This window comes from Nicotiana attenuata, chromosome 5 (assembly GCF_001879085.1).
Source record: "Nicotiana attenuata strain UT chromosome 5, NIATTr2, whole genome shotgun sequence".
NCBI classification, from domain to species: domain Eukaryota; kingdom Viridiplantae; phylum Streptophyta; class Magnoliopsida; order Solanales; family Solanaceae; genus Nicotiana; species Nicotiana attenuata.
The window spans coordinates 36,823,471-36,845,893 of record NC_031993.1 but is presented as its reverse complement, the minus strand read 5'-3'; the positions used below and the strand labels follow the sequence as shown (position 1 = coordinate 36,845,893).

At 37.4% G+C, this 22,423-nt stretch overlaps 1 protein-coding gene across 3 annotated transcripts; it reads left to right on the top strand.

Moving 5' to 3' along the window:
- On the top strand, positions 3,709 to 22,116 carry LOC109225654 (ubiquitin carboxyl-terminal hydrolase 26). 3 transcript variants are annotated; one of them, XM_019390400.1, is made up of 14 exons: positions 3,710 to 4,088; positions 5,797 to 6,393; positions 8,045 to 8,300; positions 9,219 to 9,967; positions 12,194 to 12,302; positions 12,508 to 12,689; positions 13,237 to 13,521; positions 13,592 to 13,796; positions 14,092 to 14,163; positions 16,863 to 17,084; positions 18,164 to 18,427; positions 19,295 to 19,312; positions 20,526 to 20,728; positions 21,692 to 22,116. In XM_019390400.1, exons 1-13 carry the CDS (start codon positions 4,003 to 4,005, stop codon positions 20,637 to 20,639), a joined length of 3,159 nt encoding a protein of 1,052 aa, XP_019245945.1. In that variant the 5' UTR covers positions 3,710 to 4,002; the 3' UTR covers positions 20,640 to 20,728; positions 21,692 to 22,116. The 3 variants fall into 3 exon arrangements, with proteins under 3 accessions (XP_019245946.1, XP_019245945.1, XP_019245944.1); XM_019390399.1 differs by having other exon boundaries at positions 3,711 to 4,088; positions 19,295 to 19,436; XM_019390401.1 differs by lacking the exons at positions 20,526 to 20,728; positions 21,692 to 22,116 and adding an exon at positions 19,437 to 19,757 and having other exon boundaries at positions 3,709 to 4,088.

Genomic DNA, 22,423 nt, shown 5'->3' with positions numbered 1-22,423 from the left:
AGTAATTTTGGAGGTCCGGTGTAGAATTAGGCTTGAATTGGCGGAGTTAGTATTTTGGCGAATTCCGGTTTATAGGTGAGATTTTGATCCGAGGGTCGGAATAGAATTCCGAGAGTTGCTGTAGCTTTGTTATGTGATTCGGGATGTGTGCGCAAAATTTCAGGTCATTCGGAGGTGATTTGGTAGGGTTTCTTGTCGAATACGTGTTTCGAAAGTTTTAGAAGAACTTAGGCTTGAATTCGATGTAATTTGATGGTTTTGGTGTTAATTGATGTGTTTTGATGATTGGAACAAGTTTGAATAACGTTGTAGGATGCATTAGTATTTTTGGTTGAGGTCACGGGGGCCTCGGGGTGAGTTCGGATGGTTAAACGGAGAGTTTTGGAATTTTTGCATGTTGCTAAGTCTGCTGCAACTGGTGTTTTTGCTTCTGCGAAGCTTGGACCGCATAAGCGGTCTCGCTTGTGCGAAGATTGGACCGCATAAGCGGTGATGGGACGTGGGCGCTGATTCCGCAGAAGCGGTTGGGGAAGCCGCATCTGCGAAGCCGCAGATGCGGGATTTAAGTCGCAGAAACGGGTTTTCGGGATTATGGGAATTTCCGCAGAAGCGGAAGGAGACCGCATAAGCGGAAGTCGCAGAAGCGACATTTTGACCGTAGAAGCGGTTTCTGCTGGACAGAAATATTTAATTCATCTTCGCGAAATTTTGAGAAAAGTAACATATTTCACTTCGGACTTGGAGAGTTTTTGGGCGATTTTGAAGAGGGTTTCAAGGGCTTTGATCAGGTATGAACTCTTGGACTTAAAAACATGATTCTATGGTGTAAATACATGGATTAGAGCTGGAAACTTAAGAAATTAAAGGTAAAAAAATGGAGGTTAGGGCTTGAACTTAAGAGAGCAAAAATTGGGTTTTGAGGGGGCCAATTGGACTCCGATTTTGGTGTTTTTCATGTGTATGGACTTGTGGCGAGATAAGGAACCCATTGGTGTAAGAATTTCTGAGTTTCGAGGAGTGGGCCCGGGGCTCGGGTTTTGCCAATTTCGGGATTTTTAATATTTTTCGATTATTTTCGGTTGGGTATTGTTCCTTTGGCATATTGTAACGTATTCGTTGTGGTTTTGGTCAGATTCGATGCGCGTGGAGGCCGATTTGAGGGGCAAAGGCATCGCGAGCTAGAGATTTCGCCGGTTCGAGGTGAGTAATGATTGTAAATGATATTCTAAGGGTTTGAAACCCCGGATTGCACATCATAGTGCTATGTTAAGGTGACTTGCACGCCGAATAGCGAGCCTGGGGTAGAGCACCGTTGGGGATTATGACTTAGTCCATCCCGATTAATGATTTTACCACGTATTTGATTGAAATCAGTTTGCTATCATCATTATTTGGGCTGAATGCCATATTTGGGATTCGTGCCAACTATTTGAACCCTTCGGGGATTGTTGTTGATAATTCCTCACTGATTTAGTTATATATATTTGAACTCAGTCATGTTATTTCCTACTGTTTTCAAAACTCAGCCACGTTCACTCAGTTTTAATACTCAAATGATATTTAAATGATGTTTTGGGCTGAGAAACACTGTTTTATTGTTGCCCAAGTGGCTTATGTGATTTTGTTGACTGACTAAGGCCGAGGGCCTGTATTGTAAGGATACTTATGGATCGGACTGCGCGCCGCAGCAGTGTTATACTGTTATTGATATGAGGCTGAGGGCCTAGTTTGATGCCACGAGATGGCTTGATATTGCGCTTGGGCCGTAAGGGGCCCCTCCCAGAGTCTGCACACCCCCAGTAAGCGCCGTCGACGATAGACGGAGCGGGCTGCACGCCGCAACGAGATGTGAAGCGGGCTGCACGCCGCAGCGGTACCGGTACTGTTTGATGTGTTTACCTTATTTCATTGTCTGCCATTATATGCTGTTTGTGCTACTTCTTGCAATATTTACCTGTTGCTCTGGTATTATCTGATAACCGAGTGTGGTGCCCGAGAGGCGGACTTTTGTGCTTATCTGCATTATTTATTTTGCATTCAATTGCATAATTGTTGAAAAAATCATTTTCAAAAGAGGTTTTAAACTGAGCTAAGATATTTCTAAAGTTTTTACAGCTTCACTGCTTTCTCTCAAAGGGTTTTTCACTGTCCCTATATAGCATGATGGTTTGCTTTACGTGATTTCTTACTGCTCAGTTGTTATTTACCCTTATTACTCACTGAGTTGGAGTACTCACTTTACTCCCTGCACCTCGCGTGCAGATGCAGGTATTTGTTCACCCGGTAACGGGTTTTGGCTGATCAGAAGCAGAGCTATAGGAGTAGCGAGGTGACTGCCTGCGTTTTGGTTCATTTTTCCGGCTTTGTATATTTTAGGTCTTGTAGTTGTAATTATACTCTGATAGATGCTCGTGACTTGTGACACCCCGGTTTGGGCTGTGTTTGGGTTTTATTTTGCACTTATTAAAGAGATCTTTTTAATAGACTGTGGTTACTTAATCATATTAAAGCTGCTTATTAATGTTAACTATTCTAAAAAGATAAGTTGGATTAATTGGCTGGCCTCGTCTTCACAAGAGGCGCCATCACGACCGGGTCCGGGTTTAGGGTCGTGACATCCTGCTCTTCCTCGGACCCCGCACATAGTGGGAGCTTTTGTTTGCACTTAATGGATGTCTGAATCTTAGATATTAAGTACTTTCGTTTTTAAAGTCTGAATTTTAGTTATTTAGATCTTAATCATTACGTGTGTTTGTTTTTTTTACTTCACAACCACTTAATGGGTCTGAATAGGTCTGTCTGATTAAGATCTATGATAGAGACTTAATTTCATTAAGATGCTATCACATATTCATTATTAACTGCTGTCACTGCCTATCATTATCAACTACCACCATGCCTCCACCACTACCATACTCAACTACCACTACCACCACCACCACCTCCACCACCACCACGCCATCATCATCCTCAATCATAGCCGCCACCATTATCGACCATCACCACCCACTATTCCCACAGCTCCGACCACCATATTCCCCCCCCCCCCCAATCAACACTCATCCACCTCAACTACCACAACTGACCACCCCATCACCATCAACAACCACAACCGACACTACCCATCATTACAACCTACTACTACCAACCACACCACCTTCCTCAGTCACAACTACTACCACCACCCGCCATTATTAACTATCACCAACCACGCGACCACCATCCTCAATCATAATCGCCACCACTATCAATCACTACTAGCTACTAGCATAAACCACCATCATCAACCAAAACTACCACCAACCACCGCCTCTAGTCGGCATTCACCTGTTAGCCATCACCACCAATAACTATCATATGTTAAAAAACTATATATTTTATTGATAGAATATTAGATTAGTTATTTCATTTGAATTTTATATTTATTAATTTTCAAATAAAGATAAATTTTATACATTTAGATGTTAAAAATCAAATGTCTTAATTATTACTATTCAAATCTTAATACATATCTTAATATATTCAAATATGTATTCAGATTCAAATATCTTAATCTTAATACAAATATTGATATTAAGATATGTTCAGACGTCTAAATCTTTAAAAATAAAATAAAAAATAAGGCCAGTGATTCCCAATAAACGCGGGTTTACCGAAACTGGTGATACCGTGCCCAATTCAGTGGAATATTTTTATCTTTCCCTCCTAAAACCACAAAAAGAAAAAAACGAAACGAAAAATAAAAAGACAGGGGAAACTGGAAAGACTTCCCCCCATCAAAATGAAATGTATTTTAAAATAAAAAAACCCTAAAAAACTCCCAAAAACTCTCAGGTACGAGCTTTCCAAAAATCGAGCCTGAATTCTTCAGGTTTTGAATTGAATTTCGATTCACTGGAAGACTCGATTTTACTATAAACTTTCCGAAATTAGACGGAGTTTATTGTTGATCAGAGCTAAATTGCTGATTTTGTGCCGATTAAATATTTTACTGTTGTGAAGATGGGGCATCATCGTCCGAATACTCGCAGTAAAAATAAAAGGAATAGACCGGATGATTCTGCTGAGGCTACTGCGGAAATTTTCAGGTGAATTTTTCTTATATTGATTGTTGCTATTATGATTGTGGATATCTTACAAATTTATTTATGTTCAATGCCGTTGTTTTGATTTTTGATCGAGTTTGTAACGTTTTTTAGCGTGTTTCTTGACCAAGATGGAGTGACTTTTTTAGCTTGTTTTTTTGATATTTTTTTTCCTACTATAATCATTTCATAACTTTCATTAGTACAACATATTGAATCAAAATGCAGGTGTTCTTCTTGTGCAAAGAGTTTCCCTGCAAAATCAATAAGTATTTACCTTATCTAAAAAGAGCACATTTGAGTTAAAAGGCATTTGATTCTGTTAAACAAGCTTAGGTCAATGTTCGAAACATGAATGTTTTGACAATAACAGAGTGTAGCACAAAGATTAAAGAATACAAAATCCCATCTGCCTAAGCATTTTGTTGGGCAAAATTACCTGGTACCTATGCTGGTGGGAGGCAGCAGGTAACCGGTAGAATAGTCCATGTGTGCCAAGTTGGCCCGGACAATATTGTCATAATTTTTTTAAGAATGGAAACAGGTGGAATTGGTTAATCCGGTGGAATGAAAACGTGCAGCTAAGATAAGTCATGGAAATGTATCAGCCCTTGTTGATCTTTCATAAAATATATCGTGTTAGTTGTTACATAATAAGCTCTCATTTCTTGGACATGCGCATTTGAGATTGTAATTCAGGAACGAAAAATATATGCCGTCAGAGATTGTGATGCACCTAATTGTAATCATAATTTGTGTTTACAGCCTTTTATAGATAGAAATGAAATCTTTAGCACGGAAGAAAAAGAATATAGTACCATATTTTGCCCCCAATGGATGATGTGGAGGCAATCCATGGGACAAATGTACCCTTTTATGTAAAGAATAAGAAGAGGTCCTTCCTGCAAAATTCCCGATTTTCAGAAAGAAAGCAGATTTATTAGTTCTTCTCATGGTAGGAGAATGAAAGACACAGTAGGAAATCCTTATACTTATCCAAAAATGAAAAAGGCATACTTGTAGTTTCTCTGTAGTATTGCAAGTGATGGGGGGGATCGAGGACGGAGTATTTTTGGCTCTTTAGATTCAAATGTGGTATCTCTTGGAAAGTTTTCGAATAATAATTTTTAATTGTAAGTGGGCAACCTCTGGTTTTGTAAATTGTAAATATAGTACAAACAACAACAACAACAACAACAACAACAACATACCTAGTGTAATCCCACATTGTGGGGTTTTTGTAAATATAGTAGTACATATTTATAGATGGCAAGAATATTGAGATAGATGAGTTTCTTGTACTTTGTGAGCCACCAAATACTCAATTTGATTCATATGAATTCAACTGCTGTGAACTTGAAATTCAGTCTCACAAGAACCAAACAATAGAAAAGGTCTTGGGTAGCTCAATATTGAGCTGACATATTCATCCTCTTACCCCTTTTATCATCTTCAGAATAAAAATAAACTACTGTACCTAATTCTTGTGTTTTATCAGTAAGCCCTAACTCAAGGAATGTACTTTCTACTTCAACATGTTGTGCTCTTTTGCCTTCTGTGAAGTGACATAAATACTGTAATGGCTGAATATTTGAATGCTGGACCTAAGTGATGTTGCCTTTCAAGGAGAATCCAATTTATTATCTCTCTTTTGTTTCTGTGATTGTTTATTTGTTTTTTCAGTTGGTAATTTTTGCCGTCTTCTTTGCAGAAACATTCTATCTACCAGCCAAGTGACGGAAGATGATGTTAATCAGCTATACATGATATCGAAACCTGCTTGCCAAGGATGTCGTGTCAACACCAAGGATAATCCTAATTGCTTTTGTGGATTGATTCCACCACCAAATGGTAGTCGCAAATCTGGGTTATGGCAGAAGACATCTGAAGTAGTCAATGCTCTTGGTCCTGATCCTTCAGATGATCGTCGTGCATCCCCAGAGACACCTGCTGGCTTGACAAATCTGGGTGCGACATGCTATGCTAACAGTATTCTGCAATGCCTGTACATGAATAAGTCATTCAGGAAGGGTGTATTCTCTATTGAACCAGATGTTTTGAAACAACAACCTGTGTTAGACCAACTAGCACGACTATTTGCAAAGTTACATTTGAGCAAAATGGCTTATGTTGATTCTGCTCCATTTATCCAAACTCTAGAGCTAGATAATGGTGTTCAGCAGGATAGTCATGAGTTTCTGACCTTGCTCTTCTCTCTGCTTGAGCGATGTTTGAGCCGGTCTAGCGTGTTGAAGGCCAGAACAATTGTCCAAGATCTTTTCCGCGGAGGTGTGTCACATGTGACTAAGTAAGTCTAGACTTAGATTGACTATACTAAAACTGTCGCTAAATACTGATATTTCTGATATTTTAGACCGGTTACTCTAACCCTCTCATGGCTCCCGGATTTCCTATTCTTTACTTAATTTTTGATATAGGTGGCCTATCAGTTTAATCTTTTTTTCTATTTTTATTTTTCTTGATCATGAGCTGTGAATGGCACTCATAGTATTTTCTTGTGATTACATTGAGTTAAAACTTCTGAATGGAGAAGGGACGAATTTGTTGTGCCTTTCGTTGTATTTTTGATTTTTTGGTGCAGTCACAAATGTAATGATACAGAAAATTTTCTTCTAATTTAATATAAGTAACCTTATCTCTCATCTTCTTAAACTGAAATGGCAATGCCACAACAAATTTTCGGTACATTTGTAGATTAAAGGCAGAGGAAGGGGTCTCACTATTGGATGAGGTTTTTAGTGTGTTAGTCTGGATCACCAGCAAAAGGAGTTCAAATCACTCTATTGTGAGCTCATACTTGAGAACAGTATCTCCACTCTCTGTTGAAGAACATAGCCACTTTGTAGACTCTACTTTGCCTTGATGATTTGCAAAAATAAATTGGTTCATCTGATTAAAGCTCTTGCGCAAGTAAGAACTTTGAAACGTGAAAAAGATTTGATAAGATGCTTTATCAGAATCTGATCAAAGAGATACTTTATCAAAAAAGATCTGATAAGATTAGCTACTCTGGTATATAGCAACATAGGATGTTTTTGTTATCTAGCAAGTGTACAGTGGAGAAGTTTAGCAATGAGCCTGGCCTATCTTGTCAAAGACAGAAGAGAACATCACCTTCACACCAAAATTACTAGCTTTTAGATCCCCTAAAATTCACATGCTACATCTTCTATTGCTTATTTGGAGTACCCTTTCCAGTTTGTTACTATTAACCAGAATTATACATGGTCTCAATTGCTTTTAAGTAGTAAGAAGCTTTTGGCTGATGATCGTGTATAGTTCAATTCATTGTATATTTGGAGCTTATTCCCTGTCCAGACCACCCAAGCCTTTCGTTGATAGGTGCTGAAATAGTTATTGCCCTTTAATCAATTTTATCAAACAATTTTTCTGTATAGACAGTCGTTTTTTTAGCTTCCTCTTAATATCTTTAACTTGCAATCACAGCACTTTCTTAGTGTTGGCTTTTGACATCAATAATCTTACTATTTTTATTTAAAAAATAATGAAGGTTGAATGGTCATTTCAGAATTTATTGACTGCACGTGCCCGGACACCCAAAAACATGTCTGGCCCCTTATGGCAAAAGAAAATAAGGAATTGTAACTCCCCGTTCTAGTGCGGAAGAACTTTTCGTTGCATTTACATTGTGATGCTTCCATCGCCCTCCTTTCTAATGCAATGCAAATGCTAACTACTACGTCACATCTCTTGTCAAGGAATTTGTCATCCTTGATTCTCCTGGTTGTATTCTTCTCAAAATCAGAGTTCATCAGATCTTTTATATGACTGGCCACTTTGTTATGTCAGGGTTTTTAACTTTTAGATTAGAAGCAATTGTTTGTTCAATTCTTTGTGGTTGATTCTGCGTTCATGTTTCGGAGTTTCTAGGAGATCCTAATTTTTTTTTTGGTTGCTTGTGCCTAATTAACGTTTAGGTGCTCAAAATGTGGAAATGAATCTGAAGCTTCATCAAAAATTGAAGACTTCTATGAACTGGAGTTGAATGTCAAGGGTATGAAGAGTTTAGACGAGAGTCTGGACGACTATCTTAGTGTGGAGGAGCTTCAAGGAGATAATCAATATTATTGTGATTCATGTGCCACCCGAGTTGATGCTACCCGTAGCATTAAACTGCGCTCTCTGCCTGCAGTCCTAAATTTCCAGCTCAAGCGTTGCATTTTCCTTCCAAATGTATGTAAAGTATTTAAAACACCTCACCGGTATATGCTAGTCCTTCTATAAGACCACATAGAGAAGTTGCTACATGTGATTATTAGAGTTGATTAATATACCATAATATTCTCTAAAGGTTGGTAATGATGCTATCGTTGCTTCATCATAAACCCTTTTCTCTCACTGCCGGGAATTGTAAGTTCGTTTGTCATGGGGGGAAGTTTCTTAAATTCCTTATCTCGTTGTAGAGCTTTATCCCAGCAATTTTATATCACTTGGTATGTGCAGTGGACTCTCTTCTTCTGCTTGGTCATAGTTCTATGCTGTAAGTGATGAATTAGATGCTTGATGGCTTTCATGAAGTTTGAAATGTTGGACTGTAGCTACTTAACATCTAGAAACTCTAGTGGGCTCTTGATTCGAAAAAAATTTAAATGTTTTACCCTTCCAGGCTCCTATAATGAAAGAAAAAGTTCTATATAGGTGATACCAATTAGTAAGGAATATGGTTTAGTTACGTTAGTACATTTACTTTAGCTTTTATGCACTCTAGGAGTTTTATGGCTCTATATGAGATTTTTATGCCAATAAAAATATAGAGAACTTCTAGTACTTTTTATTTAATTTGTATTTGTATTTTGTATAATGTTGGTATGAGATTCATATAGCTGATAGCGACTTGTTTGGAAATGAGGCATAGCTGTTGTAGTTGTTGTTTTACCCTTCCAAGCTCCCTAACTTTTGGTACATATATTAATTTGAGTTGAATAATGGAAAAGATTAGAGTCGTCCTTTATTAGTAAGAAAGTGACTCTTGCACTGTTTCTGCTTCACTACCCAAATTATTGCTGAAGTTGACTTATTCATTTATTTATTTAGATGTTTGTGATCTGTTCCTTTTATGGGCTCTATCTGATACATACATTATTTTCCTAGACTACAACGAGGAAGAAAATCACATCTGCATTTTGTTTTCCTGAAGAATTGAATATGACACGGAGGATATCTGAGCATTTCCAATCAGAACTAATATATGACTTGTCAGCCATATTGATCCACAAAGGCTCTGCTGCAAATAGTGGCCACTATGTCGCGCACATTAAAAATGAGAATACACAGCAGTGGTGGGAATTTGATGATGAACATGTTTCGAATTTAGGCTGTCAGCCATTTGGTAAAGGTTCTTCACATTCTGCTGTCAAGCCTTCTCAAACTGAGCCACTTGACCACTCTTCTTCTGATGCAATTAATATCCTCGAGAATGGAAATGGGCCTGCTGCTGGTGGGCAGCAGCAAGCCTCAAATACTGATGTCACTGAGGTGAAGACCTTCTCGTCTTGTGATGCTTATATGCTGATGTACGTCCTTAGACATACAAAGAGTGGTGATAAAATGTCAATTGACTCTAGTGATGATAAGGCAAAAAAAGAGGCTTGTACATCTTCAGAAGCTGATAGTCATCTTCCATCCCACCTTTATGAGGAGGTAGAAACATTGAATGACTCATATATAGACTCATGTAACCGATACAAATCTAGGAAGGAGTCTGAACTGAACTGCATCACTGAGCGGAGGCAGGAGGTACGTTCAATCCTTTCTAAAGCTGCAGTCCAATCACCTGAAAAATCTTACTTTTGGATATCTATGGACTGGCTGCGTCAATGGGCGGACAACATCATGCCATCGTAAGTTTCAGTTCCTTTGGTGGCTCTTCCTTTTCCTTTGCGTCTCATAGTGTAAATCTTTTAAGGTAGTTGATAAACGAAAATATAATTTCTTTCTACATGGGACCTTTTCCTTCAACTTATGAATGGCACTGTCGATAATTTTTGTTGTGATTGTTCTAGAAGGATTGTTGAGTAGTTGGTGTATTAAGAGTAACAATCTGGAGAGCTTAGGTTCAAATCCCAGTTACAGCACTCAGCGTGAGCCCATCTGTAATGTTCTTGGTGTGGTAGGTTTAACTTGATACTTTAACTTGTAGATTATACTAGGTTTTCCAATGGATTAGTCAAGGACCTCGAGGTGTATTAAGAGTAACAATCTGGAGAGCTTAGGTTCAAATCCCAGTTACAACACTCAGCGTGAGCTCATCTGTAATGTTCTTGGTGTGGTAGGTTTAACTTGTTACTTTAACTTGTAGATTATACTAGGTTTTCCAATGGATTAGTCGAGGACCTCGAGGTGTATGTAAATTGGCCTGTATACCACTGTCATTAAAAGAAACGTAAAAAACTTTAATCACTATTTAGCACATTCAGAAAATATTCTAAATGATCACATGAAAAGAAATTTACGTCATGCACTTATTCCCACATAGAATACAGCACAAAAATTTTCAAGTTAAAACAAGAAGAGCAAATAGGATTTTGCTTATCACTATAAAGATGAAAATGACTAATAATTGAAAATGAAATAACATACTTCTGTATGAATTATTGGTCTCATTTGAAAAGTTTATGGAATTGGAGTATTTGGTTGATCATGATGTTTGGATATTGTATTTTTGATGATGCTTTTGATACTGTAATAATCAAATGTTTGGTTATTGCATTAATTGATTAATTTCTTCTGCATGCCTTAAGTATTGGAAATGACAATTGCATGTACTAATTCCAATGAGTCTATTAAAGTTTATGTAGTGACTGTAGTCCCTTCAGGGGCATCCCATAAAATCAGTAAAGGTCTTTGTATATATGTATGTATGTATGCATGTGTGAGTGTGTATATATATATGTTTGTGTGTGTAAGTAAATACGCGCCATTACATTAGCTCCATTTGAATATACTAGATGCTACTTGGTATTCCCTGGGTTTCAGTTAATGCTTCTTTGCTCTCAAGAGAGTTCTGTTTGATTACTGTTTTATTATTTCAAAAATATTTCTTAATGTAAAGCATTATATATGTTTGTGTGTGTAAGTAAATACGCGCCATTACATTAGCTCCATTTGAATATACTAGATGCTACTTGGTATTCCCTGGGTTTCAGTTAATGCTTCTTTGCTCTCAAGAGAGTTCTGTTTGATTACTGTTTTATTATTTCAAAAATATTTCTTAATGTAAAGCATTATAGTTTGTACCACTTTCTGTTGTATCTTCTGCTTTTCTACGACATTGTTAGTTTGTTACTAACTGCTCATTTTTTTTTTTTGATGAAGTTTTGTTACTAACTACTCATTTCTCAAAAGATTATAAGATTTAGTCAAGTTACGCCGGGATAAGTGAAACCATTGCATTCTGTTTAAATTATAGTAAGAAGATATACTGCTTTAATATATGCTTGATGCAGTGGTATAAAGTATGCAATGACACAGGTTTCAGTCATCTTTAATTCAGTTTAAATTAAAGATTATCCTGTATTTTCTGGTGCAGTGGTGCAGTTCTCACTTGCTAATGTAGAAGAGATGCTATATGATGATGTAGCTAGTTTATTTTATTGGAAGTATGGACCTTAAGGGCTTGTTTGCTTTCCATTATTAGAGACCTATCTCGGCATAAAACTGAGAATTTGCTTATTCAATGTTTAGGTTCAATGATTAGCTAACAGTATAAACTTATACGTTACTAAAACAGCTTTGCATACTAAAAACAATGTTTGGTTACTGGCATAAGTTGTGCATAAATGCTGTTTGTATTACTTATTTTGAATAGAATGTGAAATAAGAATATGTATTAGACATATGTACCTAAAATGGCAAAATTACCAGTAAGCTAATTTTGACTTCCGTGTTGCCAACGCTACATAACAATGTATTCGTTATTGTTCACCGCATAACAATTTATGTGTTATTATTTGTCGCTCCTCATAACAATCTGTTTATTATACATCCCGGGGTAACTAGTTCATCAAAACAACCTGTCTGGTAAACGACTTATTTAGTAGTCATTAGTCTCTTTTTGTGTATTACAGAATCATTGACAATACTTCCTTACAATGCACACATGGGAAAGTACCAGTTTCAAAGATTGGCTCTATGAAGCGGTTGTCTGATGAAGCTTGGACCATGTTATTCTCTAAGGTAATATTTTGTGAACTAGTATTCTTTACTGTTTTGTTTAGGCATTTTCCGTGATAACCTCAAAAACCATTATTCTGTAACTGGTAATTGCTTTTCAGGAATTTGAATATTATCTATGCTTTATGATTTCCATGATATTCTCCTTTACTAGCTTTAAGTTGCATGCTATTTCTTCCTGATATTTATCTGATGCGTGCAAGTCCAGTACGGTGGAGGACCAATGCTGGCCAAAGATGATTACTGCATTGACTGCCTCTTTGAAGTGGCTCGGTCGATGGCCCGTGCAGATAACTACCGGGATCGAAGAACATTAATGAAAGAACTTGCAGAAGCAGCACTTGCAGGGGTTTGTCTAGATGGGAAGTTGTACTACATATCAAAGACATGGTACGACTATGCAATGTATTACTTGTTTAAACTTGTATAGATGTGTCTAATGTAGGATATCTAGCACTCAGTGCTTGGGAAGTTATTTGAATAAAAGTGTGATTACCCGTAAAAAGAGTTTATAGTCAAGCGTAACCTGCTGCATTGTCTAGTTACTAACTATAAAAAGTGGTACAAAACGATTTGAAATGACCTTTCTAAGAAAAACTTCTGGCATCACACTAGGCATGTTAAGTCCAATGTATGTTTACATGGGACGTTTGGCTTAATTTTTAACTTCCTGACGGTATCAATAAACGTTAAACGTTAATATTAGTTCTTTTATTGTGTACGTTATTCCATTCAGTTGTGCTTTCTTTTACTGTCTTGATCTTAATTTCACGAAGTTCACCAATTTTGCTAATCGTCAAAGAAGTTTGCATGTTCGAGATATTGAAGCTATTTATGCAATGTGTCAGTTGCATCATCTTGTGTTTCATATGTTTTCAACATGTATTAGTCTCTGTATATTAGATGTGTATTGATATTCATTTGGTTCCTTCTGTAGGTTACAGCAGTGGCTCCGACGGAAGAATGTAGACTCTCCTTGTGATGCTGATGCTGGACCAACAGCTTCAATAAGGTGTCCACATGGACAGCTGATGCCTGAACAGGCTGCTGGGGCTAGGCGTGTGCTAATACCCGAGAGTCTTTGGAATTTTATTCGTGAGATTGCTATGGCAGTAAAACCTGATGACGCTGTGGGTTGTTCAACTTTCATTTTAGACTCTGAGCCCTGTGCTCAATGCAACAGTCAACTCACCGAAGTTGCATGCTTAGAAGATACTCTAAGGTCCCATATCAACTTATTAAGGTATTGGAGTTAGAATTACCTTGTTGCTTAAAGTATTTATATGGTACAGGGGGTTCAAGCTCAAGCAACGGCAAAGTCATGAGAGATTAGCAATGGGTAAAAGCATACCAATTCTTCCTGGTTCCAAATACTTCTTGTTACCATCTTCTTGGTTGTCTAAATGGAAAAGCTACTCTAATGCAAGTGGCAAAAGTGCTCCTTGTGCTGAACCTGAAACTTTGGATGCCGTCATTGATTTGCTGATGTGTGAAAAGGTATAATTTTCAATAGCATATTCCATCCAAAGGTACTTTACACAAGCTTTATGCATATAGCTATTTTCTTCCTAGAGTAAATTTCAGGTATTCCATGAGATGATTCCTCGTGTGTTTGGATAGATAAACGGAATATGCTCTCTGTACTCCTTGAAGTTTGAAATGCTTATAAACTGTCTATAAGTTCTTCAGAAAGATGATTCATTATAATTTATTGAAATCTCGTTTAAGGAAATGTAAAGAAATAAATAAATAACGTTCTGATTTCTTGCTAAGCCATGGTTCTTGTGAACAGCATTCAAGACTTCTTGAAAGGCCTCCTGATCTGGTCTGCAAACGTGGAAGTATTCTCCAAAAGTCACCTGCTGTAAGTTTTTAATGTATTTCCAAGTTATTGTTTGTCTTTGTGAGAATGCACGGAAAAAAATCTATTTTTAACAATGATGCAATGAGACCTATATATATATATATATATATATATATATATATATATATATATATATATATATATATAATACATATTCTACACCTTTAGGACATATTCTACTCTTACTAGGACATATTTTACTCCTGCTACATATCTGACGGATTATTTACACATAGCTATCTAATACTCCCCCTCAAGCCGGTGCGCAGAAATCATATGTACCGAGCTTGTTAAATAAGTAACTAATACGAGGACCAAGCCGGATTACACACTACAAAATAGGTTTTAAAACACCACTAGAAAACAGAAACTTTTCTAGAAATTACTGTTCATGCCGGAAAATCACTGTTCACGCTGGATAAAATAAAAGTAGTCAGGATTTGATGTAATTTATATGGGTAGGCTCGAAATCACTGGACGAGTAAGTTGTCCTGAAGAAGTTTTGTCAAAAAGTGGCCGGAATGGCTCACACGCGCCGGAGAAGTTACTGTGGCTCGCCGGAAAATTCCAAAGTTCCAGAATCTGAGGAAATTGTACTGGTGGTCTTGTAATCACCCCACAAAATAATTGTCCTAAAGCAATTTTTGAAAATTCTGACGGGAAGGTGCTCCGCGTGGAGGTGCGTGAGGGACTTTCTGCCGGAGCGATTGACTGGGGTTTTGTCGCCTGACTTTTCTGAACAGGATGTAGTGTTGGTTTTTGCACAACACTTTCCGATGAGGAAATAACGCAAATCAATCTTGAGTCGTCAACCAAAAAGATGCACGACGACTGACTTTTCTGTTCCGATGAGACTGGAATTTCTGGGGTTTGGTCGCACAAGGGTTTCAGATCTGATGGTGGTACTAGTATATGCATAGTACCACAATAGCAGTGATGAACCCTAGGAACAAGACGAAGTTGCCGGAATTGCGCGACGATGAGATCTTTCTTCCCGAATGTTGCTGGAATGACGCACATCGATAATTTTCTCACTGAAGCTCTGATTTTAACAATGATTCAATGAACCCTATATATAATATATATTCTACTTCCTTAGTACATATTCTACTCCTACTACATATGGGACTTGGACATATTTTACTTCTGCTACATATCCGACTAGGATTATTTACACATAACTATCTAACGGTCTCCAAAGTAACTTTAACATGTGTTGATCCAGCTTGTTTTTACTCGTGTCAAAGTCCATTACAGTAGCTCATTAACATAAAGAACGGTAATGTTTCCATGATGAAATTGTAATATTATTCAGGCAGGCATATTAGTCGTGTCTGATTTTGTTTATCTCCGTGCACCATTAAGCAGGTCCATATTCTTGTTTTTTCCTTTTTCTTTATGTTTATGTTCTTCCACTCTTTTTCTTTATGTTTATGTTCCCCCTCAAGCCGGTGCGCAGAAATCATATGTACCGAGCTTGTTAAATAAGTAACTAATACGAGGACCAAGCCGGATTACACACTACAAAATAGGTTTTAAAACACCACTAGAAAACAAAAACTTTTCTAGAAATTACTGTTCATGCCGAAAAATCACTGTTCACGCTGGATAAAATAAAAGTTGTCAGGTTTTGATGTAATTTATATGGGTAGGCTCGAAATCAATGGACGAGTAAGTTGTCCTAAAGAAGTTTTGTCAAAAAGTGGCCGGAATGGCTCACACGCGCCGGAAAAGTTACTGTAGCTCGCCGGAAAATTCCAAAGTTCTCAGAATATGAGGAAATTGTACTGGTGGTCTTGGAATCACCCCACAAAATAACTGTCCTAAAGAAATTTTTGAAAATTCTGACGGGAAGGTGCTCCACGCGCCGGCGCGTGGAGGCGCGTGAGGGACTTTCTGCCGGAACGATTGACTGGGGTTTTGTCGCCTGACTTTTCCGAACAAGATGGTAGTGTTGGTTTTTGCACAACACTTTCCGATGAGGAAATAATGCAAATCAATCTTGAGTCGTCAACCAAAAACATGCACGGTGGATGACTTTTTTGTTCCGATGGGACTGGAATTTCTGGGGTTTAGTCGCACTAAGGTTTCAGATCTGATGGTGATACTAGTATATGCATAGTACCACAATAGCAGTGATGAACCCTAGGAACAAGACGAAGTTGCCGGAATTGCACGGCGATGAGATCTTTCTTCCCGGATGCTGCTGGAATGACGCACATCGATAATTTTCTCACTGAAGCTCTAATACCATGTGAGATTTCACGGGAAAAAAATCTATTTTTTAACAATGATTCAATGAACCGTATATATAATACATATTCTACTTCTTTAGTACATATTCTACTCCTACTACATATGGGATATTTTACTTCTGCTACATATCGGACTAGGATTATTTACACATAACTATGTAACGGTCTTCAAAGTAACTTTAGCATGTGTTGATCCAGCTTTTTTTTACTCGTGTCAAAGTCCATTACATTAGCTCATTAACATAAAGAACGGTAATATTTCCATGATGAAATTGTAATATTATTCAGGCAGGCATATTAGTCATGTATGATTTTGTTTATCTCCGTGCACCATTAAGCAGGTCCATATTCTTGTTTTTTTCCTTTTTCTTTATGTTTATGTTCTTCCACTCTTTGATTCTTATTCTTTTTGCTGAGTACTTGATTTCTGGCTGTATAATTTAGACAGATGCATTGGCAATTATCACCGACAACGATTGGAAATTGTTTTGTGAAGATTGGGGTGGTACAGAGGCAAAAGGCATTACAGCTGAAATTGATTGTTTGGGGAATGATTTCCTTGGATCTAGTGAAGATATGGCAATTTCTGAGGAGCATATGAATTTGAGCGACGAATCGAATGCTGGGTCTGAGTCTAGAAAACCCATCATTAAGATTTCACCAGAGGTAATTTCACTTATTCTTCTTGTTTCCACCATTAAAACTTGGACGTAATTTATTGAGCTAATGACCGATATACTAAATTTAGTTAAAAGTTTCCCATTACACTTCCTAATATCAGCTAGCTGTATCTTTGAAAAGAATTTATGTCGGCTTTTTTCTAGTGGTAAGGGCGCAACGCATTATGTGTGAGGTAGGCACACGTCACAGGTTCAGTCCCTGCCACAACCAAAGCTTGGTATTTAAATTGAAAAGGGTAGATGGTCAAGCCCATTATCCACCAGGTTTTGAACTGTGCGCCATGGCTGTCAAAGATTTCTGATTATCACAAAAAAAATATGTGCCATATTCTTTATAAGCCGGAGAGTAATGCAAGCATAAGTAGGTCTAGAGCATGTCTTACCTTAACTTATCCTTTTCCTTTCTCTCACACTGTTTTTAGAACCCTTAAAATTTTTTTCTTTTTTTTGGGGGGGGGGGGGGGGGGGGGAAGGGATGGGGTTGAGGGACTGGCCAGAATAAGTAATTATCTAATGGCAGCGATGAATCATTTTAACAACCCAGTCCGATTGTTTCTAAGCAGTGACCTGTAGTTGGTCTCAGGATATCCTGGATTTCATGGATTTACTATTAACTGAAACGTAATGCTATGCAAGTGGCTTTAATGGAATACCTTAGGTTATGATGATTCCGGAGTTGAGTAAGGGATTTCTTATCACAGAAGGAAGTGGTTCATGTACGTAGGATTTAAAGGGCCTTGTTCATAGTTGAGAAGCTCGGAAGAGCTTACCAAATCTCATAGTTTTGCCTCCGGGTTGTAGAAATCCTCTTGCATAGTTTTTTCCTACAAGTTGAAAAATATTGGCCCCTACAGGATTGATGCTATGTTTGTCTAAAATGTGAATCCGACATAAGCACTTTGCATGATACTTGAACATCCTTTAGAGCATGCTGATATCAGCTGGAAGAAAAATGACGAGTTCCAATACGGAGGTGTTATTCTGTGTCTCCGCTGAAGGTTCAAGAAGAAGCCTTTTGAGTTTCTATTGAATATGGATATTAATCCTAAATTTCATGCTTTCCAGGTGTGTGAGGAGTGCATTGATGAAAGGAAAAGCTGTGAATTAATGAGGAAGCTCAATTATTCCGATGAGGATATATGTGTCTGTTTCATTCGTGGCAAGGAACCTCCAAAATCAGTTCTAGAAGCATCAGTGAACAGCTTGGAACCAAATCGACGGACTTCAAAGCGTTCCAGGAAAACAGCATTTGGAAACTCAGTAAACTTGAATGTGTCTGGGTCCACATCTGTCTACCAGCTGAAGATGATGATATGGGAAGCTTTTGGGGTATAGCCACCTTTGCTTTTTGAACATATCCTATTCTTAATTTTATTTCCATGGCTGACTTGTTTATGAGGTGAGCCCTTTTTTTGCTGATACTAGTTTGGTAGGAGTAGGTTCTGAAATCTGAAAGATGTTCAGAAGGGCAATGTCTATTACAGTTGGGAATAGTGGTTTAAAAAAGTCATAGTTTGATTGTTTGTATGATGGCAGTCAATCAATCACAACACTCCTCTATCTGTACTTGGAACAAGCTATTCTTTCACATTGGTGGAGTCGATATCAAGAAAATACTAGCATAAGATAATATTATAAAGACGGTTATGCCTTTTAGGAACACCCTATTGATGCTATAGAAACTTCAAAGTTATGTGATAGATTGTAACTTATTGAATTTGAAATCTGTTTGAGAAAACTGATTCAGGAAGGAAAACTTGGGTGCCTCAGCCCAATTGCATCCTGTTGACCTTCATGGGTAGATTCTAATCTCAAGCATATGAGACGATGAAAGGCCAATCATACAAGATAACATGGTTGTTCAGTATTTATGTCATTAGATAGACATTTTTTCTGGCCTATACCTTAGTTCTTTTTGTTTGGTTCGTATCTGAATTCTGATAATAATGTCTGTAATTACTTTGTGTGGTATGCAAGTTTTCTGTTGACATGTAATATCTCATATATAGCTATTTGTTCAAAATAGCAGATATATGATCCAGCGACGATTGTTTTCACTTGCTCTTTTGTGCTTTGAGAGTGATGGCAGTTTACTCACATCAATAGAATAGAGTTGTTGTCTGCAGTTGTTTTTATGGACTTCTCCCTTTTGATCCGGGCTCTGGTAGACGAATTTATCTCTTTTTACTTTTGCAGATTGTCAAGGAAAATCAGGTACTTCACAAAGGTTCTCTGGTTATTGATAGTGAATCTGCTTGTCTTGCTGACATGAATATATTCCCCGGAGATGTATTATGGGTTACAGATTCGGAGATTCATGAGCATCGTGATATTGCAGGTAATACTGCAATGCCAAATGGATGTCCAGATTTTCTAGGTGGACTACAATAATCTTATGTTATCTTAAGTATGACATTCTTTATCAGCTCTCTATGTTGCAAGACTCTTCAAAATCCCTGCTGCACCCGTGTCGACATGAGATGGGTGTGTGTGTGAGTGTGGGATCCACACCGGATTTGGTTAACATGCCTTGGGTACTTTGACTACATTCTACAACCGATAAGTATAGATTGATCTGGTATTTGGTTTGATTTTTTGGTTTATGTCATATATATATATAATCATATAAAGTATTACTTTTCTATTAAGCGAGATATCTTACGAATAAGATCTTAGATTCTTATAAAGAATTAAGTTTTATTAGTTTTTGTTCAATAACTTTAACTAATCAAAATATGTAATATATATCGTAATATACATTTATTGGTTGTATCCGCACTCGGATCTGTACCCCTTGAGTCGTAAAATTTATGTGATAAAGAATCCGACCTCTAGATCCGCACCTATATCAAATACCCGGAACTGAGTCCGAGCAACATAGCCAGCTCTTACATTTCTCTGTACAATCTTCTCCTTTTCGGCTCCTAAAAACTGCAATCCTGTCATCTATTCTCCCTTTAATTTCAACTAGTACACATTTTGGGGTTTTATCTTATGTACATATTTGGTTATGTGATATTAGCGTATTGCACATGAATTTCATGAAATGGTATGTGTATGTAGTATTCTTACAATTATTTTGGATCTGTTGTGTTATAGGTTGTTGCAGTATTATTATTACAATGTCAAGGTCTAACTAGCATTAACAATGCATAACAAACATTTTGCATATGGAAGAGTATGCATTACATCATATGATATATCTGCATTATTGCAGTACAACTGATCAGATTAATGTACAACATCCCACTAGCTTGGCATTTTATTAAACCAGTGCACATGAAAACCGCTGGTTTATGGTAACATCAGCTAATGTCCCATGACCCCCTTAGTTTTTATCTGACCAAATTCAGTTTTTTGCCGACGTAGGAATTAGATCAGATTTGCACTTGATCAATTAAATTTTATTTATGTACTTTATCTTCAGATGAGCTTTCTGGCCAGAAAACGGAGGCACAAAACACTGAAGAAGGTTTTCGTGGAACACTTCTGTCCTCGAGTATCTCATCCCACTTTGTCTCTGAAGCATCTGCATGCCTAAATTAATCAGCGTGTACTTGTATAGTATAGCTGTCGTTGATATTTGATTCTGGAAGAGTAGAGCTAAAATCTTCAACCTGCTTAACGGAGGTAGTTTCTGTATATTCTGCTCAATTTTGATGTTTTCCGCTTCATCCGGCTTACTCGTATTGTGTCTTCCTTATTTTTCTTGTTTATTAAGTCTTGAGTCTAGGGGTTAGTTGGATAGCATTGAGTTTTTTAAACTCAAATTTCTTTGATTATATACTTGAGATGATTCACAATTCATAGACTTCGCCATGATCTAAGAGGGAAAGAACCATGCTGTCTTGTAAACATTAACCCCCACTCCCAACTATGGAACTCGTTCATAGATCTTTAAAATCACAATAAAAGTTGAGCCCATGTACGCAATTGATTCTTTTAAAATCAAATTTCTTTGATTATATACTTGAGATGATTCATAACTCATAGACTTTGCTGTGATCTAAGAGGGCAAGAACCATGCTGTCGTGTAAAAATTAACCCCCACTCCCAACTATGGAACTCATTCATAGATCTTTAAAATCACAATAAAAGTTGACGCCGTTACATGGCCTCCTCATGATGGAATTTTGAACTTGTTAATGTGGGAGGTCACATCAGTTAAGAGATTTGGTTGTCCTTTCAAGATGCCTACTCAACCCATTGTCGAATCAGGATAATGCCTGATCATGTTTTGGTATCTCCTTAGGGTTACTCGTGAATCTTTCCAGTGTTCTATATCAATAGATTGTTGAGCGTTACAGTCATACTACAGTCAGATTGAACAGACAAGTCGTCATAGGGAATAATTTTTATCAGGTTCTTACTGTTGTGTGTGTACAGTGGTTTCATTTACTTTCTACAACTTAACTAATTACGAATTGTCACACATAATTAAACAATTAATCTCTAGGTCTGTTGATTTTTGCTGCCTGTTGCTTTAAAGAGAATTACATCTTGAATTAACAATAACCTCCTTTCTGATCGTTCTGCTCTAGTACTTTACTGGTAATTTTCTGTTTCCACTAACTTCACTTTATTGTGCTTCAGATAATCAGATTGGCTCACTTTTTTACGTTGAGAGTACGCCCTGTTTTGTATAACCTTTCGTGTTATTAGCTCCTTTACAAAGTCTGCTTGCAGATAAGGCGATGGATCTCCTAGTGCAAGTTACTGTGTAGAGATTAGTATGATTTTGGTTTTTGACTTTAAGCCACTTGGTGCCCAAGCAGTTGATGTATTATTCCTTTCACCTTCTTGGCTGCCCTTTAGTCAAGCAAGTTGTAGCTCTGTAAGGCCAGGTCTGGTTCATGGTCCTAATTTTGGGACAGTTTTGTGCATTGTGTAGGACCGATTCCTTTGCTTTTGTGAATAGTGGAAGACTGAAGAGGCAGTCAATAGTACATGTCATACATGTATGTAAGTTGTATCTGATATTATTCTTGGTTCCTTGAGGTGAAATATGGGTTTTGACATCGTTTGCTTATGAAAAAGTGCTGATATTACTAAAAAGTAAGGAATACTAATCTAATCCTTTCACCTTTTTACTTTCTGGATTTATTCCTTTAACTAATTAGCATTTTAGGGGTGTGAATGTATTTTTAAAAGGCTGAATGCATACGGAGACACTTAAAGTTGACACGATTTTTCATTTAAATATCTAAACTCAAGGGTGTTCCTATTGAGCACTTGTACTACTCGAAACTTATTCCAATTAAGTACTTCTTGCTGAGTTGGCACATAAAGTAAGTTTCACCCAATATAGGCCCTTCTGTTCCACAC

Excerpts from the sequence above, each read along its gene's own strand:
- LOC109225654 (XM_019390399.1), top strand. The coding sequence starts at position 4,003 with ATGGGGCATCATCGTCCGAATACTCGCAGTAAAAATAAAAGGAATAGA. Across the intron at positions 8,301-9,218 it reads GTTGCATTTTCCTTCCAAAT|ACTACAACGAGGAAGAAAAT; the intron begins GTATGTAAAGTA and ends TTATTTTCCTAG. Across the intron at positions 13,797-14,091 it reads ATTTGCTGATGTGTGAAAAG|CATTCAAGACTTCTTGAAAG; the intron begins GTATAATTTTCA and ends TCTTGTGAACAG.